General features: G+C 41.7%; 1 protein-coding gene across 2 annotated transcripts in view; it reads right to left on the bottom strand.

The window, feature by feature from the left end:
* Positions 1 to 1,483: 1,483 nt before the first annotated feature.
* Positions 1,484 to 16,580, bottom strand: part of rell2 (RELT like 2) — a 55,427-nt gene continuing 40,330 nt past the window's right edge. For both annotated transcript variants that reach the window (XM_084353971.1, XM_084353972.1), the window contains exons 2-7: positions 15,850 to 15,916; positions 14,979 to 15,213; positions 6,091 to 6,153; positions 5,681 to 5,744; positions 4,702 to 4,878; positions 1,484 to 4,609 (exon numbers count right to left, since the gene is read on the bottom strand). In XM_084353971.1, the coding sequence (XP_084210097.1) occupies positions 2,818 to 4,609; positions 4,702 to 4,878; positions 5,681 to 5,744; positions 6,091 to 6,153; positions 14,979 to 15,192 (2,310 nt within the window). In that variant the 5' untranslated portion in view covers positions 15,193 to 15,213; positions 15,850 to 15,916 and the 3' untranslated portion in view covers positions 1,484 to 2,817. The remainder of the gene's footprint in view (positions 4,610 to 4,701; positions 4,879 to 5,680; positions 5,745 to 6,090; positions 6,154 to 14,978; positions 15,214 to 15,849; positions 15,917 to 16,580) is intronic.

Below are 16,580 nucleotides of genomic sequence, written 5' to 3'. Positions count from 1 at the left end.
CCTCTTGGATGAGAGGTGGAACATCTTCAAAAAACTGAAACAAGTCCAATTGCCTACGATACAGCACTTACAAGGACAAATCAATAAATTCAATCACACAACTCTGGTTAACTAATCAATCAGCAAGGCTGATAGTCACATATAAAATAGTCACATATAAAACTACAATGGCACTCAGTAGAGCACATACTTCCGCCCAGGCCCCCCTTTGATTTAGTCAATCTAATATGAACTCTATAAATCTCTATACCTCTAATATTTAAACCATAACTGCTTAACCATAATTTAAGATGATAAAATCTAAGATCTTCATTAGATTTTACTCTCTCTTAGATATCAGCCACCTAAAATACGCCTGATTTTTTTTTCATCAAGATCCATGCATTATCCCCTGAGAAATTAACAAAAACGGCAAAACAAGCGCTATCTCACAATGTTAAAGAAAGTGAGAAAAAAAACGTGGATCCATCCCTTTATCTGGATCATAAGTATATGTTAGCATGCTAACACGAACGGATTTCATTTTACATTAATAAACTTGCTTTGATTGGATGGTAAATTATGATGACATGAAAAACACTGTCATGTTGGCACAATGACATTAGCATTCAGCATTTATCAGCATGTTTTCATCCATTTATAGGTTTTTCCTCATCTTATTAAAGGGGAATTACCGTTTTTTACAACCTAGACCTTATTTCTAGCATAAAATACGATCATTTACTCACCCAGATAACTTTGGTGTCATTTGGAGTCGTTCGGACGAAATTAGATCCAGTGGAGCGCCGCGTATATCCATATAATGCGAGTGATCGGGGCACTGAAGCACAGCCTCTATATAACGCATTATCTGCTGCGAAACTTCACCAATATTTTGTAATGATACGCTAGTGCTATTCCCCTCTGAGTTGCCTGTTATCAACATCCAGGGTCTGTAGGTTGACCTAGCCGTTTAGCCGCAGCCGTTTGTTGTTCTTTGGCCAGCTGTTCCTCTCTCTGCCTCCGCATCCTCCTTTCAAGGAGCTCCTCATCCGTGTACTCTGGCTCAAAACTGTAAGGACGTCCATCATAAACAAAGTCATTGTCCACCACCTCAGAATCGGAAAAATATTCAGCCATGTTGCAAAAAACTAGCAGTTGCAAACTACAGGTAAACAAGCCGGCTGTCGTGGGTGCGCTCCGCTTTCAGAGATGACATCATCCAGGTCAGAGGTTAGTAGGTCAACCTACAGACCCCGGATGTTGATAACAGACGAGCCCGGACTCAGAGGGGAATAGCACTAGCATATCATAACAAAATATTGGTGAAATGAACTAGTTTCGCGGCAGATAATGCGTTATATAGAGGCTGCCCTTCGGTGCCCCGATCACTCGCATTATATGTATATACGCGGCGCTCCACTGGATCTAATTTCGTCCGAACGACTCCAAATGACACCAAAGTTATCTGGGTGAGTAAATGATCGTATTTTATGCTAGAAATAAGGTCCAGGTTGTAAAAAACGGTAGTTATCCTTTAAGCTCAAACCACCTAAGCCAGGGGTCTCAATCTCAAATAGCTTGGGGCCACTGCTGGTTTGGGTGTTACACGGTGGTCTGGTTTACACGGATTACATTTCTTGCCAAACACCCTCAACGTCATTTTCCTTTATAAAAAATCAATAGTCCGACGAGGGAAGCTGTGATTACAAGAGCATCTGTTCGGGCCAGCAGCAGAGACGCATCACAGAGTAACAGGAGTCACAGTTAACTTTAAGATTTGTTGTCAAAAGCAAAAGCGCCTATTTGACAACATGTCTGATTTAAACTAATATGGAGGATGATAACATTAATGAGGGAGTTTTTACCTCACTGAGAAGCTGGGGCTGTGCAGCCAGTCACCTGCAACTCTTCCTCAAACAGCTCCTTCTTGTTCAATACTCCCACAGACTGAATAAAAATACTATTATTACTACAGATATATTTAAAAATGGATCTGCTGTCAACAAATGCCAAAAATAACCACAGTTTTGCTCTGTAGACACATTTCTGATGAATGACAGGAGTGCTAACTAAACACATTGCATTCCCTGTGATGACTGTAATTCAAAAGTCAACTCACTATAGAATTGTGTTTTTATTTCAATTGAATATGAAAGTGTATTTTAAATTAGTGTGAAACAACAAAAAAGTATAATTACATTTTAAAAAAAATTGGGCTGAATTATATTATATTTCTGACATTAGGTCACAGGCGTGATGGAGGAGCAGTTTGAGAGCACTGACCTGACGCTAGAATGGGAGTGGACTTTTTTTGTTTTTGTTTTACTGCATCATAATCACCAAATTTTGCAGTATGTCAAGATCCCAACAAAACAGGCTCAGACTCTTATTATACTCCACTGAAATGAATGGAAGCCTATGGCTGCCTGCAAAAGTAGGAATCAAAATTAAAAAATCTGAAACACAAAAGCATGGTTAACAAATTGGTGAGCCATTTAGTGATTTGTGGTGAAAAGGGCTAAAACATGCAATACCCATTGTATCCTCCATTAAAGCTAGCAGTGAGAGAGTATTTTCCATTAGCCAACCAACCCATCAGTTAACCAGCCAGTCCAGTCATGCAACATATTCACTGCTGCAGTTGATTAAATGCATGTTCATAATTACTTAATTTAAATATTACTACATTTTTTTTCTTCATCACTTCTTTCTTTGGATCATCAGATGACAGTTTTAACTCTAGACACTATTATTATGAGAAATAATAGTCGTGAACATTCAGTGTTTCAACTAAATGTTCACCATCTTCTCCTACTCCTCATTCACTTAATCTGCTCATTCCACCTGCTGCACTTGGCAGTCTCTAATATCTTCCATCTCCACCATATCATCCTTCTCTTGGTATATTATTGGCCTATCCTCTACTCTTGAGGTCTCTCCACGCTGAATTTCAGATTGTCCTACTCCTGAAGCAGAAAGCTTTCCTCCCTGACTATCTGCTGAACTAATCCCTATTTTGTAAGTGGATGATTCTTCCTCCTCAACCATAGTGACAACAGAAAATTCTCGCTTGCTGTCAGGGCTGGCTTTGACGATGGTCACATTACTTACTCTGTTTCCTATGGGTGAGGAAGGAGACATCAGACTGGAAGGGGACAGAGGCAAAGTGCTCAGTCTGTCCTTAGAAAGCCAATCAGTGGGGGAAGAAATTTTAAGTGTTTTGATAATTCCTACTGTCTTTCTTTCTGTCTTTCCTTCTGACTTTGGGATTGTAGCTCCTTCTAGCTCTTGTTCCTTGAGAGATAATGGACTTGAAACCATATTCCCTTTGGTCATGGATGTCATAGACGTCACACTTTCTGACTTCAAAGTCAGACAATGTGGACTTTCAAAGGCTAGGTTTTGGTCAGCTGGAGAAGAAGTTTGTGGTGATACTGGCATGGTGTCAAGTTTGGGGCTAGCAACTGGAGCAGGTGAGGGAGCTCGGGCTCGCAATGGACTAGTACTTGAATATGTAGTAGGGGATTGGCTAGACATTGCTCTGCCTGATGGTAATTTGGGGCTTGGAGTGAGGGCAGGGGAAAAGTCAGTTTTAGTATCCTCTGATAGCATCTTTATTGAACTTAGTTTGGGGCTTGGTGTGACTGCTAGAGGTGAAGTAGGAGTTCCTAACAAAGAGACTGAGGATACGGTCTTGATTTGGAATGAAGATGGAGGGGATGAACCTAAGCTTATTAAAGCTAGGCTAGCACCAATATCTTGCTCCAGATTGGGGCTGGGGCTTGGGATAGGGGGTGTTTGGGTAATTGGAAAACCTGTGCTAGAATATGGTTCAGGTTGATCTGCAGGAATTACCGGATTAAAACTTGAAATGAATCCATGCACGGGGGCAATAGGTGTTGAGGTCTGTAGCGGCCCAGGATCGTATGCATCTTTAATTTTTAACATCTTATCCTCGACATCTTTTCCTTTCTCCATTGTCTTAAAAATCTGTCTAGATGAAGCAGGAGATGGAATGGGAAGAGAGCTGGGGCCAAAAGCTGCTGTTCTCCCAGTGGTAGGTTTGATCATAAGATTTGTACAAGGTTCAAGACTGGGCCCATGTTTAGAGCCAACTTTAGGTGCAGGGCTAGAGTCATGGGCCTTGACATTAGTTTGGGAAGAGGAGGAATTAACAATACCTATAGTTTTATCCTCAAGTTGGGGTGGAGCACATATTTGATTCTTTGATGGCTCTGTTTCAGGTTTGATACCAGATTTAGTGCCATGTTCAGGGGTGACCTCGGTGTCCTCTTTCTGCAGCAGTTCCTCCAGCACTACAGGTTGCTTCTGAACAACAAATCTAACACCTCCAGTCTCTCTAGCTGTCCCCTCACCTACTTTGATGCCAACAGGGTCGCTACCCCGCCTCAGCCCGAATATGGTCACACTCTTCCTGCGTTTCCCTACATTTGGGGCAACCCCATTGGAGCTTTCTGATGGTGGTCGTGCATCCTTAAACATGCTTCTCAGATTGTACCCTTCCTTCCGCTCCTCGCTGTCCTGGGATTGGTCCAGCTGGTCTCCTGAACTGACCATTGGATTAGGACCTCCATGGAGCTTCTTATCATGATGCGTCACCCGGAACCTGAGTGGAAAATTATATATTTAGGATGCCATATTTCTGCTATTATATCCCATCATGCACTATGCATGAGTGGTTTAACCTTGTGTTGTTACCTGCCAACAGAGAAGACAGTCTGCTCTCCAGGTCGATGTTTGGAGCGAGGGGTTCGGCTTTGCCGTCGGCCCTTTTTAGATCGCACCTGGGCACAGAGGTGGCAGGAGTTGTGGTCGGAGCCTGAGTGGACTGTGTGGTGATGGGATGGAATACCACCAATGGACTCCTTACGCAACCTGTAGATCAACATGATCTTTCTTGTTAAAATGGACATTATTCCTATTTTATCATTATGTGTATTATATGTCATGTACTCTAAGCTGGAATTATGCTTTCAGTGAATGTTCAGGTGTTGGGGTATACTGTCTGTGTCCGCAAGGAAGCAGTGTAATGTTTAGCACACCACAATGTAAAAAATGTGGAAGGAAACGGAAACCAGTTACACCTTGGGGACAGTGTAACCAAATCACTGCATCTTTATCATTAACAAGTACCTTGAAGAGGAACTTCTTTTCCTCTGCTCTGCCAGAAGATCATGTGGGGTAGTACTATACTGAACTGTACCCCCAACTCTGACAATAAAAAATAGAGAAAACTTTCCAATGGCATGTTGGATCGGTCAATCTGCAAATTTGGATGGCATGTGCAGAGGCCGTAGGTTCACAAAGGCTTTTACGTGAATCTCTGTGGATGTATAATTCCAGGTTAAAGTTAGGGTTGTTAAGTTATTCTAGAAACATTTTTGTTTTATTTGTAGAAAATCATTTAACATCAATAAATCAAATGCTCTTACAAATAAAATTTTATTTGTTACATTGTTACACAGCACATTGAACGTAGCAAGCAAATGCTGGTTTTAAAATGATTAATCATTTTGCATGTAGTAGTCAGATATGGGTAACTTATTTATATAGTATGACTGCTCTGTGACATTCAAGCTGCACTGTGTATGTACTGCATATGTTGTTTGTAACATCAACATGCAGTAGAAGACAGTAAAAGTGTGACACTAATACAGACAGAGATATATGATTTTACCTGGGGTCATGGCGCACACAGACATTATGGTTTCCCAGCATCTCATTGAAGGCTTCCATATTAGCTAGAGGTGACATAAGAAGAACCCATTTGATGGTAGAGGTAATCAAGTATTGTTGGATGGGTTTGCTAATACATACTGAGTTAGTCTGATAAAAATACATATGTAGGGCCATAGATATGTGTATCACCTTTGTATTTTTTTGGCATGAAATTGTTAAAATCTAGGTGTATTAAACATCATATCAACAGCTCTCATTCAAAAATATGTCCATTACGTGTATATGACAGATAACAGTAAATCACTGCAAAGGAGGAACAACCCAAACAATTAGAAGAGATTACATTTGATAAACTTTAACTTGAACAAAATGAAACAGAATCTCAAATACTTGTTTTGATTTTGTCACCTTCATTTTCAATAATGCATTTGAGGATCTGCTCCACAGTATCCTGGTTCTCCTCATCCTCATCTAAAACACAGCAGAGCAACAAACAGATTATTTTTGGTAATGGTCTCAATCCAGCAGATATGTGTGAGAATAATGTGTAGTTAATCCCTGAGGGGTATTGCACAAAAGTAGAATAAAGAAATCCAGGATAATTGATCAAGCGCGGCTTGACCTAGTCTGCTCGGCGCATCCTGGCTTAATTGGTTGCACGTTTGCCGAGCCAGGATGAAAAGGCGCGGCTATGTCAAGCCAGGTGTAAATAGTTGGGATAAGTGCGTGTTCACGGCATACTTAAATAGACCTCACGATCGCTCACAGAATCACTGAAGGGAACATGGATAAGAGTCGCGCTTCGTATTTCACAGCCGCTGAACAACAGCTCTTGATGGAGTTCTATGAAGAGGTGAAAGATATCATAAGAAAAAAGGCAATAATGCCATAATTAAAGAAAGTGAGAAAGCCTGGCAGACAATAGCGGACCGACTTAATGCGTATAGTCCAAAACTGTACAATTAATAAACAGTGCTCCACTGGAACTGTCATAATTAGGCTACAATTAAAGGACTATAGGAGTTACTTTTCAAGTCCACCAATCAACTGTTGTGCACTTTGCTTTAAATGTGGCAAGTAGAGGTGCATGTTACTCAGAAAATGGAGAGTATGATTAAGTGCAAACACTTATCCATAATGTGGTTCATTTAATCTATTTTTCTCATGTTACGTTTTTATCTATTTTATCTTTCTATCCTTCATAAAGAACAAACTTGTCTGGACATAAAAGGACCGGGCAGCAAGTTAAAATTAAGTACAAGAACATTTTGCAGGCTGGTAAGTGACTTTAAAGTAGATAACAGTGAACAAATGAGGTGAATAGATTAGGTCTCATGCTGACATGTTGAATGTCTGTATGATTGTAGCAGTTTTTTAAAAAAAGCCCATAGAATTGGCACAGGGGGCGGCCCACCAAGCCAGGATATGACCCCAGCAGAGGAGGTGGCTCTATATTTAAATAAAGGGAGGCCAGTGATGGAGGGATCCAGGGAGGGAGAGTCACAGACTCTGTCCCAGCCACAGAAACTGTCCGCTTCATACAAGGTACATATTGCAGTACTACTGCACATGGAACACAATCAAATAAATATATTATACTGTCTGACTTTGGATTTTCTTGCAGTGTCTGGGAACATGCTTACACTGTTGGAGCCACCAGAAGATGATCCGCTTAGTACATTGTATTGAAATCACAGGCTTGGTATGTCCTGTGAAATCTTAATTCAAGTTCTCTCAATACATGTATGTATATGGACGGGGGAAGGCACATCTGCAGCTGCAGAATGCACTTCTGCAGATGAGGAGACTGTGTCACTGGACTCCAGAAGGCTTGAGGTATGTCAATTTTATGGAAATATCCTGCTTATTTAGTCCATAAAGGATATGAAGTCAGTGATGTGGTGCTAATAGAAAATATATGTGTAACAGGACCCAGATGCTGCAGTCTCCTAAGCAGCCTGGTAACATTGTGAGTATTGGCTAAAATAAATCTACATTATGCACAAATCCTGCTGTACTAATTGACATTTCTTTTACAGACTTCACAAACTGTCAGAAGACTTTGAGCAAAGCACCTGGAGAGACAGATAGAGCTGGCGGACGTTAAAATAAAAAAATTTTAAAATTGAGATTAAATGCCGGACACTGAGGAAACTGGACCTGGAAATCCAGAAACTAGAAAGAGAAGTGGGTATTTCAGTGCACACAGTAACTATAACTGCAATACAGTGTTTTAATCTTTGTTGCTTTTGCTTTCTCTATTCCAGGATCCCAGCAACCAAGACAAATGAGGACTGCCAAATTAAAAAGAAATTCAACTAGAAAACATTGTGGTGTCCTTCCTTTTTCATGAATGTGAAGTAGAATTTAAAAGATAACCACCAATGCTAAACAAAATGCACACACACAGCAAAAAGTAACATTTGACAAGCAAGTCTTCATTAGCATAGCAATATAACACTTGGCCTGAGTAATAATAATACTACCACTTGAATCAATATAAAAAGACTGTTGCAATTACAAACAGCCAACATATTTGAATAAAATGAGAAATGACAATATATATGTAATATTTTAATGCAGGATAATTAAAATGATGCAACATACTTAGAAAGACCATGGACATGCTGTAAAACACATTACTTCCTCACAGGATTGACGGTGGAAATACAGGTGAATCACTACGATTAATCTTAGCCTGGCTGTTAGCCTGGTCTGGAGCAGGCTAGCTGCAGAGAATAAATCACCGTAGTAACTTGGCTGGGTTAAGTTTGACCTGCTTTTATGCAACCGACTTGAGGCTAAATTCAGCCAGGATAACCAACATATCCCGGCTTAATCCCTTATCTTGGTTTTGTGCAATACCCCTCTGGTAATAATAAAATCAAATCAAATCAACTTTTATTTGTATGGCACTTCTCATACATTGAGTAGCTCAAAGTGCCTCACAGAGGATAAAAACAACAAAGAAAAACCGTGAACAACAAAGAATAAGCCAGAAAAACCCAAACCTCCCACCCCCACAAATAAACACACAGAGATACACAAATACATACACACTCAGGCACATACGCAGGCATACACACACACACACACACACACACATACCCACACGCTCACACTCACACACCTACACTAGCTGTCACTGAGGAGACATGGCTGGGCACCGAGATCTGGGCTGAGGAAGAAGCTACCTTTGGGGGCCGCTCACACCGAGAGAAATCATGGTCCATGACCACAGGGGGCGCCGCCACAGGGATCACCCCAGCCCAGGCAGACAGCTACCCGGCCCAGAGCCGTCCACAGGACAGCACCCCCATCGGTAGACCAGAAACAACTCCCAGTGTGGTAGGCCCCCATTAGGGAAACACTGGAAATCCGAGGGACTAAAACAGTAAAATAAGATAAAAGTATAAAGCTACAGACTGAGGGAATAAAAACGACTAAAACATTAAAATAAAACAATAAAACAGTATGATAGGGTAAAAGGTAAAAAGGCTAAAGCTGATGGATTAAGAAAGTAAAAGCTAAATTAAATAATATAAAATAGAATAATAAAAAATGTTAGAATAGGGGTATGAGCATAAAAGGAATTAGAAAGAATTAAACAAGCTCAGTTAAAAGCTTGATTAAAAAGGTGGGTCTTCAGCCTCTTTTTAAAAACATCAACAGTCTCTGCGGCCCTGAGGTTCTCCGGCAGGCTGTTCCACAATCGGGGGCAATAATAACTGAATGCCGCCTCCCCGTGTGTTTTAGTTCTTACTTGTGGTATGGTTAAAAGGCCGGCACTGGAGGACCTCAGGGTCCGCGAAGGTTGATAAAGTAAAAGTAGTTTAGATAAATAAGAAGGCTCGAGACCGTTAAGACATTTAAAAACTAATAAAAGAACCTTAAAACCGATCCTGAAGTGCACGGGGAGCCAATGCAGCGATTTTAAAACTGGTGTAATGAATGTGCTCTCGTAATCCTGTAACTTCGGTAAAAGTTTCTCTCTCTGGCCTTCAGGACCAATGACTAAAACCTCTGTTTTGTCCTGGTTGAGCTGCAGGAAGTTTGCTGCCATCCATGACTTAATATCTAAAATGCAGTTAAAAAGGGCATCAGGAGACACAAAGATGTACAGTTGCGTATCGTCAGCGTAACTATGAAAGCTGATGCCGTGCCTCCTGATGACGTCCCCAAGGGGAAGCATGTAAAGATTAAAAAGAGTTGGACCTAAAATTGACCCTTGGGGAACTCCACACTTTGTCTCGTGGATTCTCGAGGAACATGTATCCATACTTACAAAGAAACTTCAATCAGTAAGGTAGGACATGAACCAGTTAAGAACAGTACCAGAGAGGCCGACCAGGTTCCTCAGTCTGTTTAATAAAATGTGATGGTCTACTGTATCGAAGGCGGCGGTTAGATCCAGTAGAACCAACACTGTGAGTTTATGATTATCTAAATTGCTCCTGTCATTTAAAATCTTTAAAAGGGCTGTCTCTGTACTGTGGTTCATCCTAAAACCAGACTGATGGCTCTCTAAAATATGTTTTGAGTTTAAGAGATCATTCACTTGATTAAAAACAAGTTTTTCTAAAATTTTACTTAAAAATGGTAAGTTGGATACAGGCCGATAATCATTTAAAACATTGGGGTCTAAATCGCTCTTCTTCAGAAAGGGCTTCACCACTGCCATTTTAAAGGAGGTGGGGAAGACACCCGTCTGAAGAGAGCAGTTTACCATATATAACAGTTGTTCCTCAAAGAATCCAAAGAGTGTTTTAAAAAACAGTGTGGGAATTGGATCTAAAAGGCAGGTTGTGGGCTCTACTTGGGAGAAAACTCTACCAAGTGTCCTCGCATCAACCAGGGCAAAACTTTCCATAGGTGAAATCAATGACATCAATGATCCAGGTGTGTCGACACTTAAAAACTGTTGGGATAAAAGACTGGATCAGATGTCATTGATTATTCTTCTGAAGTGGTCTGCAAAGTCCTTGCAAAGGGCGTTGTCTGGTGTCTTGGAGGATCTGTTAAAATTTTTGTTTGTTAAAAGGTCGATTGTGGAGAATAAGAATTTGGGGTTATTTTTATGATCATGGATTAGTTTTTGGAAGTGGGCGATTTTTGCCTGTTTGACTAAGTTATTGTAAGTTTTGAGGTGTTCATGTAATATTTCATAATGAACTGTTAACTTTGATTTCCTCCATCTCCTTTCAGCACTCCTACATTCCCTTTTGAGTTTTTTAATTTCCTCAGTTCTCCACGGGGGTGTAGGTCTTGTTTTAATTGTTTTGATTAAAAGTGGAGCCACTGAGTCCAGTGTTGACTAGGGTTGGGTATTGGTTGGGTTTTTTCCGATACCGGTTACTACTCGGTATTTTTTAAACGGTTCCGGTGCTTAAACGGTACTTGAACCGGTACTGAAAAACCTAAAAATGCACACACTTCGTAAAAAAAAAAACAATGCCCTTTTATTTCCAGAGCCAAATTGAAAAAAATTAACTTAAAACATTTTAAATACAACATAAAAATAAACTATTATTAAATAAAAGTCACACAATTTACATAATATCAGATACAACAATACTGTATCGAAAAATATAATAATGGAGATTAATGAGGAGCTCCATCTTAAAACTTCGTCGGCATTACTTTATTATTATTTATTACTACTTTATATTACGGCGTTACTTAGGCTACCCGAAGAAGAAAGGCTGCTGTCATCGTCATCTGTGATGTCCATCACACTGGCAGCAGGACTGGGGCTTTCTTCACGAAGTCCGGGTCCGGGAGGCGCAACACTGGCGGGAGCAGCAGCGGCCGTGGATGTGCTTGGCACTGGGTCACAGAGTTTGTCAAACACGGTGCACAGTTCGGCTTTTAAGTACACGCCGTGTGTCGCCAGGTGTTTCATCAAATTTGACATGTTACCCCCCTTGCACGCAATTGTTTTGCGGCATTTATTACAGATCGCAGAGTCTCCATCCTTAGGTGTGTAATGAAGCCAGACTTTTGACCGTCTTCCTTTCGGCATCTTGTTGATCCTCTCACCTTCTCATCAGCGGCACCGAGCAGCATCACTGACGTCATACGCAACACGTGCGACGTTGGTGAAATGAGGCACCGAAACTTTTGTTTTTATTCGGTCCAGTTACTACCGTTTACGTCGGAACCGGTTCCATACTCATACTGGGTTTCGGTACCCAACCCTAGTGTTGGCTTTATTTTATTGTTAAAGCTATCAGTGATAAAATCACAGGGTGCTGGTAAAATTTCGGCAGGAGTGCTCTGTAAAATCTGGATACAATTTGCAGCCACTTCATAAGTTAGGTAGTGTTTCCTCACTATTCTCACAGGGGCCTCCCGCTGATTAAAATTGTTGATTGTAAAAAACACACAAAAGTGGTCAGATACAGCCAGGTCCACAACAGAGGGCACACCAATGGACAGGCCATAGGATATAACCAGGTCCAAGGTGCGCCCCCTGCTGTGGGTCGGCTGTGTGACATGTTGCTTAAAATCAAGGCAGTGTAAAAGGTTTAAAAATTCTCTGGACATTGAATCTGAAGACATGTCCACATGTAGATTAAAATCACCGGTTATTAAAATTATGTTAAAAGTGGTATGAATAATTGATAAAAGTTCTGAAAACTCACTAATAAAAGAAGTGGAGTACTGGGGTGGTCGGTAGACTGTCACACAGAGGATAGGTGGGCTGCTAAAACGAAGGCATGATACTCCAATGATGAGTAGCTGTTAAAAAAGACTTTGTTGGAGTGCATGGTGTTCTTTGTAATTAAAGCAGTACCGCCCCCTCTTTTGCACCGCCTAGTTGAAAATAAAAAGTTAAAATTTGGTGGGGAAGCCTCAGTGAGAACAACAGGTGCATCAGTGCCAAGCCATGTGTCTGTAAGGAGAATGCTGTCCGGGTTATTATCTAAAATGATGTCATTTATGATAAAAGATTTGTTTAAAAGAGAGCGCATGTTCAGCACAGCCATTTTAACGTCTGCGCTGAACGTGCGTTCATCACGTTTTTCCAGAGGAATGTTAAAAACTGATCTAAAAACAGTCCTGGGTCTCATTTGTCTGTGTGAAGTTATGGTTTTGATTACGTGAATATTGTCCTGTGCCACTGGGGCCACTGAGGGGGGGCGTGTATGGTGTAGGTAGGGGGGGGGGGGGTGAAGGTGAGTGTCAGTGAGGTGGTTGTGGTGCAGGACCGACAGTCAGGTCAATGTTGACTGATAAAAGCCTCGATCCCTCCTGGTTTGGGTGCAGGCCGTCCTGTTTAAAAAGGTGGGGTCTGTTTAAAAAAGCCATAAAATTGTCCACAAATGGGATACTTTTTCCTAGGTAGTACCCCTTCAGCCACATGTGCAGCTGGTGAAGGAGGCTGCTGGTGATGTCACCATAACGAGATGGGGGAAACGGGCCGGAGATGATTAGCTGCTTCCCCGTGTCCAGCAGGCAGTCGATCATGGTGGTGAGAGACACAGGCTCCAGGGTGGCAGAAGGACCGGCCGCCGTGCACAGCCACGTGCCTGACCATAGAGGTCCCAACAACCAGTACGGAGGGTGTGCGCTGCTCCACTGGCTGCCTGGAGGTGCGCCCGGAGGTGCGGTGGCAGGAAGAAGCCTGAGGTTGGTGGTGCCCGGTTGCGGTTTCTCCTGACCGAGGTGGGGGGTCAGGCTGCTTCGGGCTCCTGGACTGGTGAGAGCTACGACCAGCTGGATGGACAGGTCCTGGAGGCGAGCTGGGCCAAGCACCCACGGGAGGGAAATCCTGCAGGCTTAAGATGTCAAACCTGTTATCCAGTGATAGATCCGTAGGCGGAGGAGGGGGAGATGGACGAGCCCCAGTGCCCCTGTTCACCACCAACCAGGGTTCCCTTGGCTTGAGTGGAGTTGAGCTCACCGGAGCCGGAGCCACTACTCCATCCTCCCTGATGGAGCACTGTGACTCCGCGCGGCAAAGGCAGGAGGTGGAGAGTGCCGATGTCTTGGGCTTGGCTCTCTGGCGGTGCCAGTAGGACTCGGTGAGTACTGGTGCTGGAGTTCCGATGGTGATAGAGCCGGTCCACGGCAGGGTGGTGTTGTTCATGGCCATCATGCTCCGGTCACCGGCGCCGGATGCCTTTAGATGGGCGATAAGCTTCGCCTGGGTCGTGGCGACGGTGGAGAAATCCATAAGGATCTTGTCCCTCTCCTTGAGGTCAGCCTGCAGGCCAGAGACGCTCTCCCTCAGTTTTGAGAGGGTGGGGAGGCAGGACTCACACACCAACATCATACCTGCAGCCTGTGCAGGAGATCTGTCACCCCAGAACACAGTGTCAACACACAGAGGTGAGTTACAGTTTTGCTTCAGCTCTGGTGCCGAAATATCCAAGGGGACCTTCCCCACTCTTAGGCGAATAGCTCACTTTACTAGTGGATTGTAGATCCCACACAGTTAAAAGGTTCTTTTAAAAATTGGCGCCTCGCTAATGCGGTTCAGCGTTGTGTGGTTCGGCGTAGTGCGGTTTGGCATACATAAAGGCAGGCAGTGTTGTTTTGCAGTAATGTTGTGAAAAAAAGATGTTGAGCTACACAATACTATGCTTGGCGAGCAGACCTGTTGTCAACAAATATGGAGCTACTTCGATAAGTTGCAGATAATGCCTATGATGTAAAGTTTTTCTGTGCGCTTGTTTCTCGTCGCAGAATATAAGAGAAAGTAATACAGTTATTAACAAACTGGTGTGAATTTACTTATTACTTGATGTTGGTTTGTATTTTTGTTTTATATGTGCTCAAGTGATAAAAATACCAAATATGCTAGGCTTGAAGTACAACATCTAAGTAAGAACATCTTTAGTTGAAAAAATTCAAAAGTATTATGTTGAAAAGAATATCAACTGAAGATTCTGTGTTAACCAGTTAGCCCAGATGGACACCAAACATTAGTGTGAAAATTTTAAATCTGGTCACAATTTCCCCTTCTGTTACGGCGATGAGTTATGGAGCTGAATTATGGATTTTTTTTGCAGAATATTCTGATATCACAGTAAAGTTGACCTTTGACCTATTGGATAACAAATGACACTACTTCATCATTTTGTGTAAAAAATAGCATTTTAATTTTTAAGTTATTTTGTGAGGTCAGTGACCTTTGACCACCAAAATGTAATCAATTCATGCCAAAATCCAAGTGGACACTTGTGCCAATATTGAATAAATTCCCTGATATTGTTCCTTAAGATATCGCATTCACAGGAATAGGACAGGAATTATGACCTCCTTGTCAATTCAATTTTTTTTTTACCCACCGTCTGCATTTCCTCCTAATTTCTTCTCCTCCTCCTCCTCCTCCTCCTCCTCAGCATCGTCCATGTCTCCAGTGCGACAGCGGTAGCCCTTCTTCTTCAGCAGGTGGCAGACGAGGAAGCCAAACAGTCCAGTGAGGAAGAAGAGGAACACCACCACAAAGATTATGTAGGGCGGGGGATGTTCCTCCACCCCAGAGGCTTCTAATTCAGTCATACGTAAATTCAACCTGAGTCACTGAGGGGGGGGGATGAGAGAGAGAGAGAGAGAGAGAGAGAGAGAGAGAGAGAATATGAGTCAAAATTTGAGTACCTTCAGAATTAGAGTTACAACTGGGCAAATGTTAATGTTAACTGTTTTATTTGGCCCTCACTCCTTTAAGATGATTTTTGAGGGCTACAAGTTGGATTTAAGGCTAAGGTTTAGTTGAATAAAATACTGAGACCCCCATCCGTTCAATGAATGATGGAAGTACATCGATGGACATTACAGTAGAGAGAAAAATACATCCGTGTAACTGTTTCTGTTAAATTACCTATAATGCTATGTTGTTTGGCTTTAATTAAAAAAAAGGTGAGAATGATAGGCTCTCACTTTATACAGTGCCACATATTTCTGACACATTATAATTACTGATATATATTAAAATAGGAAAATGTTAAAAGCTATATTGATGTAATAATAATGTGTCTTTACAGGCAGTCAAGCTGTGAGAGTTTCAGTATAGAAAAAGACCCTAGAGGACAAAAGAAACAGAATGTGATGGAGAGTTTTACAAGACTGAGGAAGAAGCCATCTTCCTTATAGTTGCTTAAATATACCCCCAACCTCAATGAAGAGAGACAAAAACATAGTGTGAATTATAAAACGTACAGGCTTTCTGGGTTGGTTAAATCATTTTCAAGCCTTCTGTTGCAACTGGTCAACATCAAGAGTCAGTCTGTAAGAAACAGAGAAAGGGAGAAAGAGATCTCAGTGAGATTATTAGAATTTCCTTATAAATCCATATGAGATAACTTTAATCTGTCACTTCTGTGTCTTTACACACAATTTGAGACTGAAAAGAGGAAGAAATATAAACAGAGAGACAGAGAAAGGGAAGCATTGTCATTTTTTATTTCACTCTTTGCTTGTTAAAATGTTTTATTCATTTTATTTATTTATTTATTTTTTCATTTTTCAGGGCACAGGCCATTTAAAGGGGAATTGCCATTTTTTACAACCTGGACCTTATTTCTAGCATAAAATACGATCATTTACTCACCCAGATTACTTTGGTGTCATTTGGAGTCGTTCGGATGAAACCCCGGATGTTGATAACAGGCAACCCCGGACTCAGAGGGGAATAGCACTAGCGTATCATAACAAAATATTGGTGAAATGAACTAGTTTCGCGGCAGATAATGCGTTATATAGAGGCTGTGCTTCGGTGCCCCAATCACTCGCATTATATCGATATACGCGGCGCTCCACTGGATCTAATTTCGTCCGAACAACTCCAAATGACACCAAAGTTATCTGGGTGAGTAAATGATCGTATTTTATGCTAGAAATAAGGTGCAGGTTGTAAAAAACGGCAATTCCCCTTTAAGTGTCCCTGCCAA

This window comes from Pagrus pagrus (assembly GCF_965226575.1).
Source record: "Pagrus pagrus genome assembly, chromosome: 5".
Classification (NCBI taxonomy): Eukaryota; Metazoa; Chordata; class Actinopteri; order Spariformes; family Sparidae; genus Pagrus; species Pagrus pagrus.
Note: the sequence above shows the minus strand (reverse complement) of the source record. Positions and strands in the feature narration are given on the sequence as shown.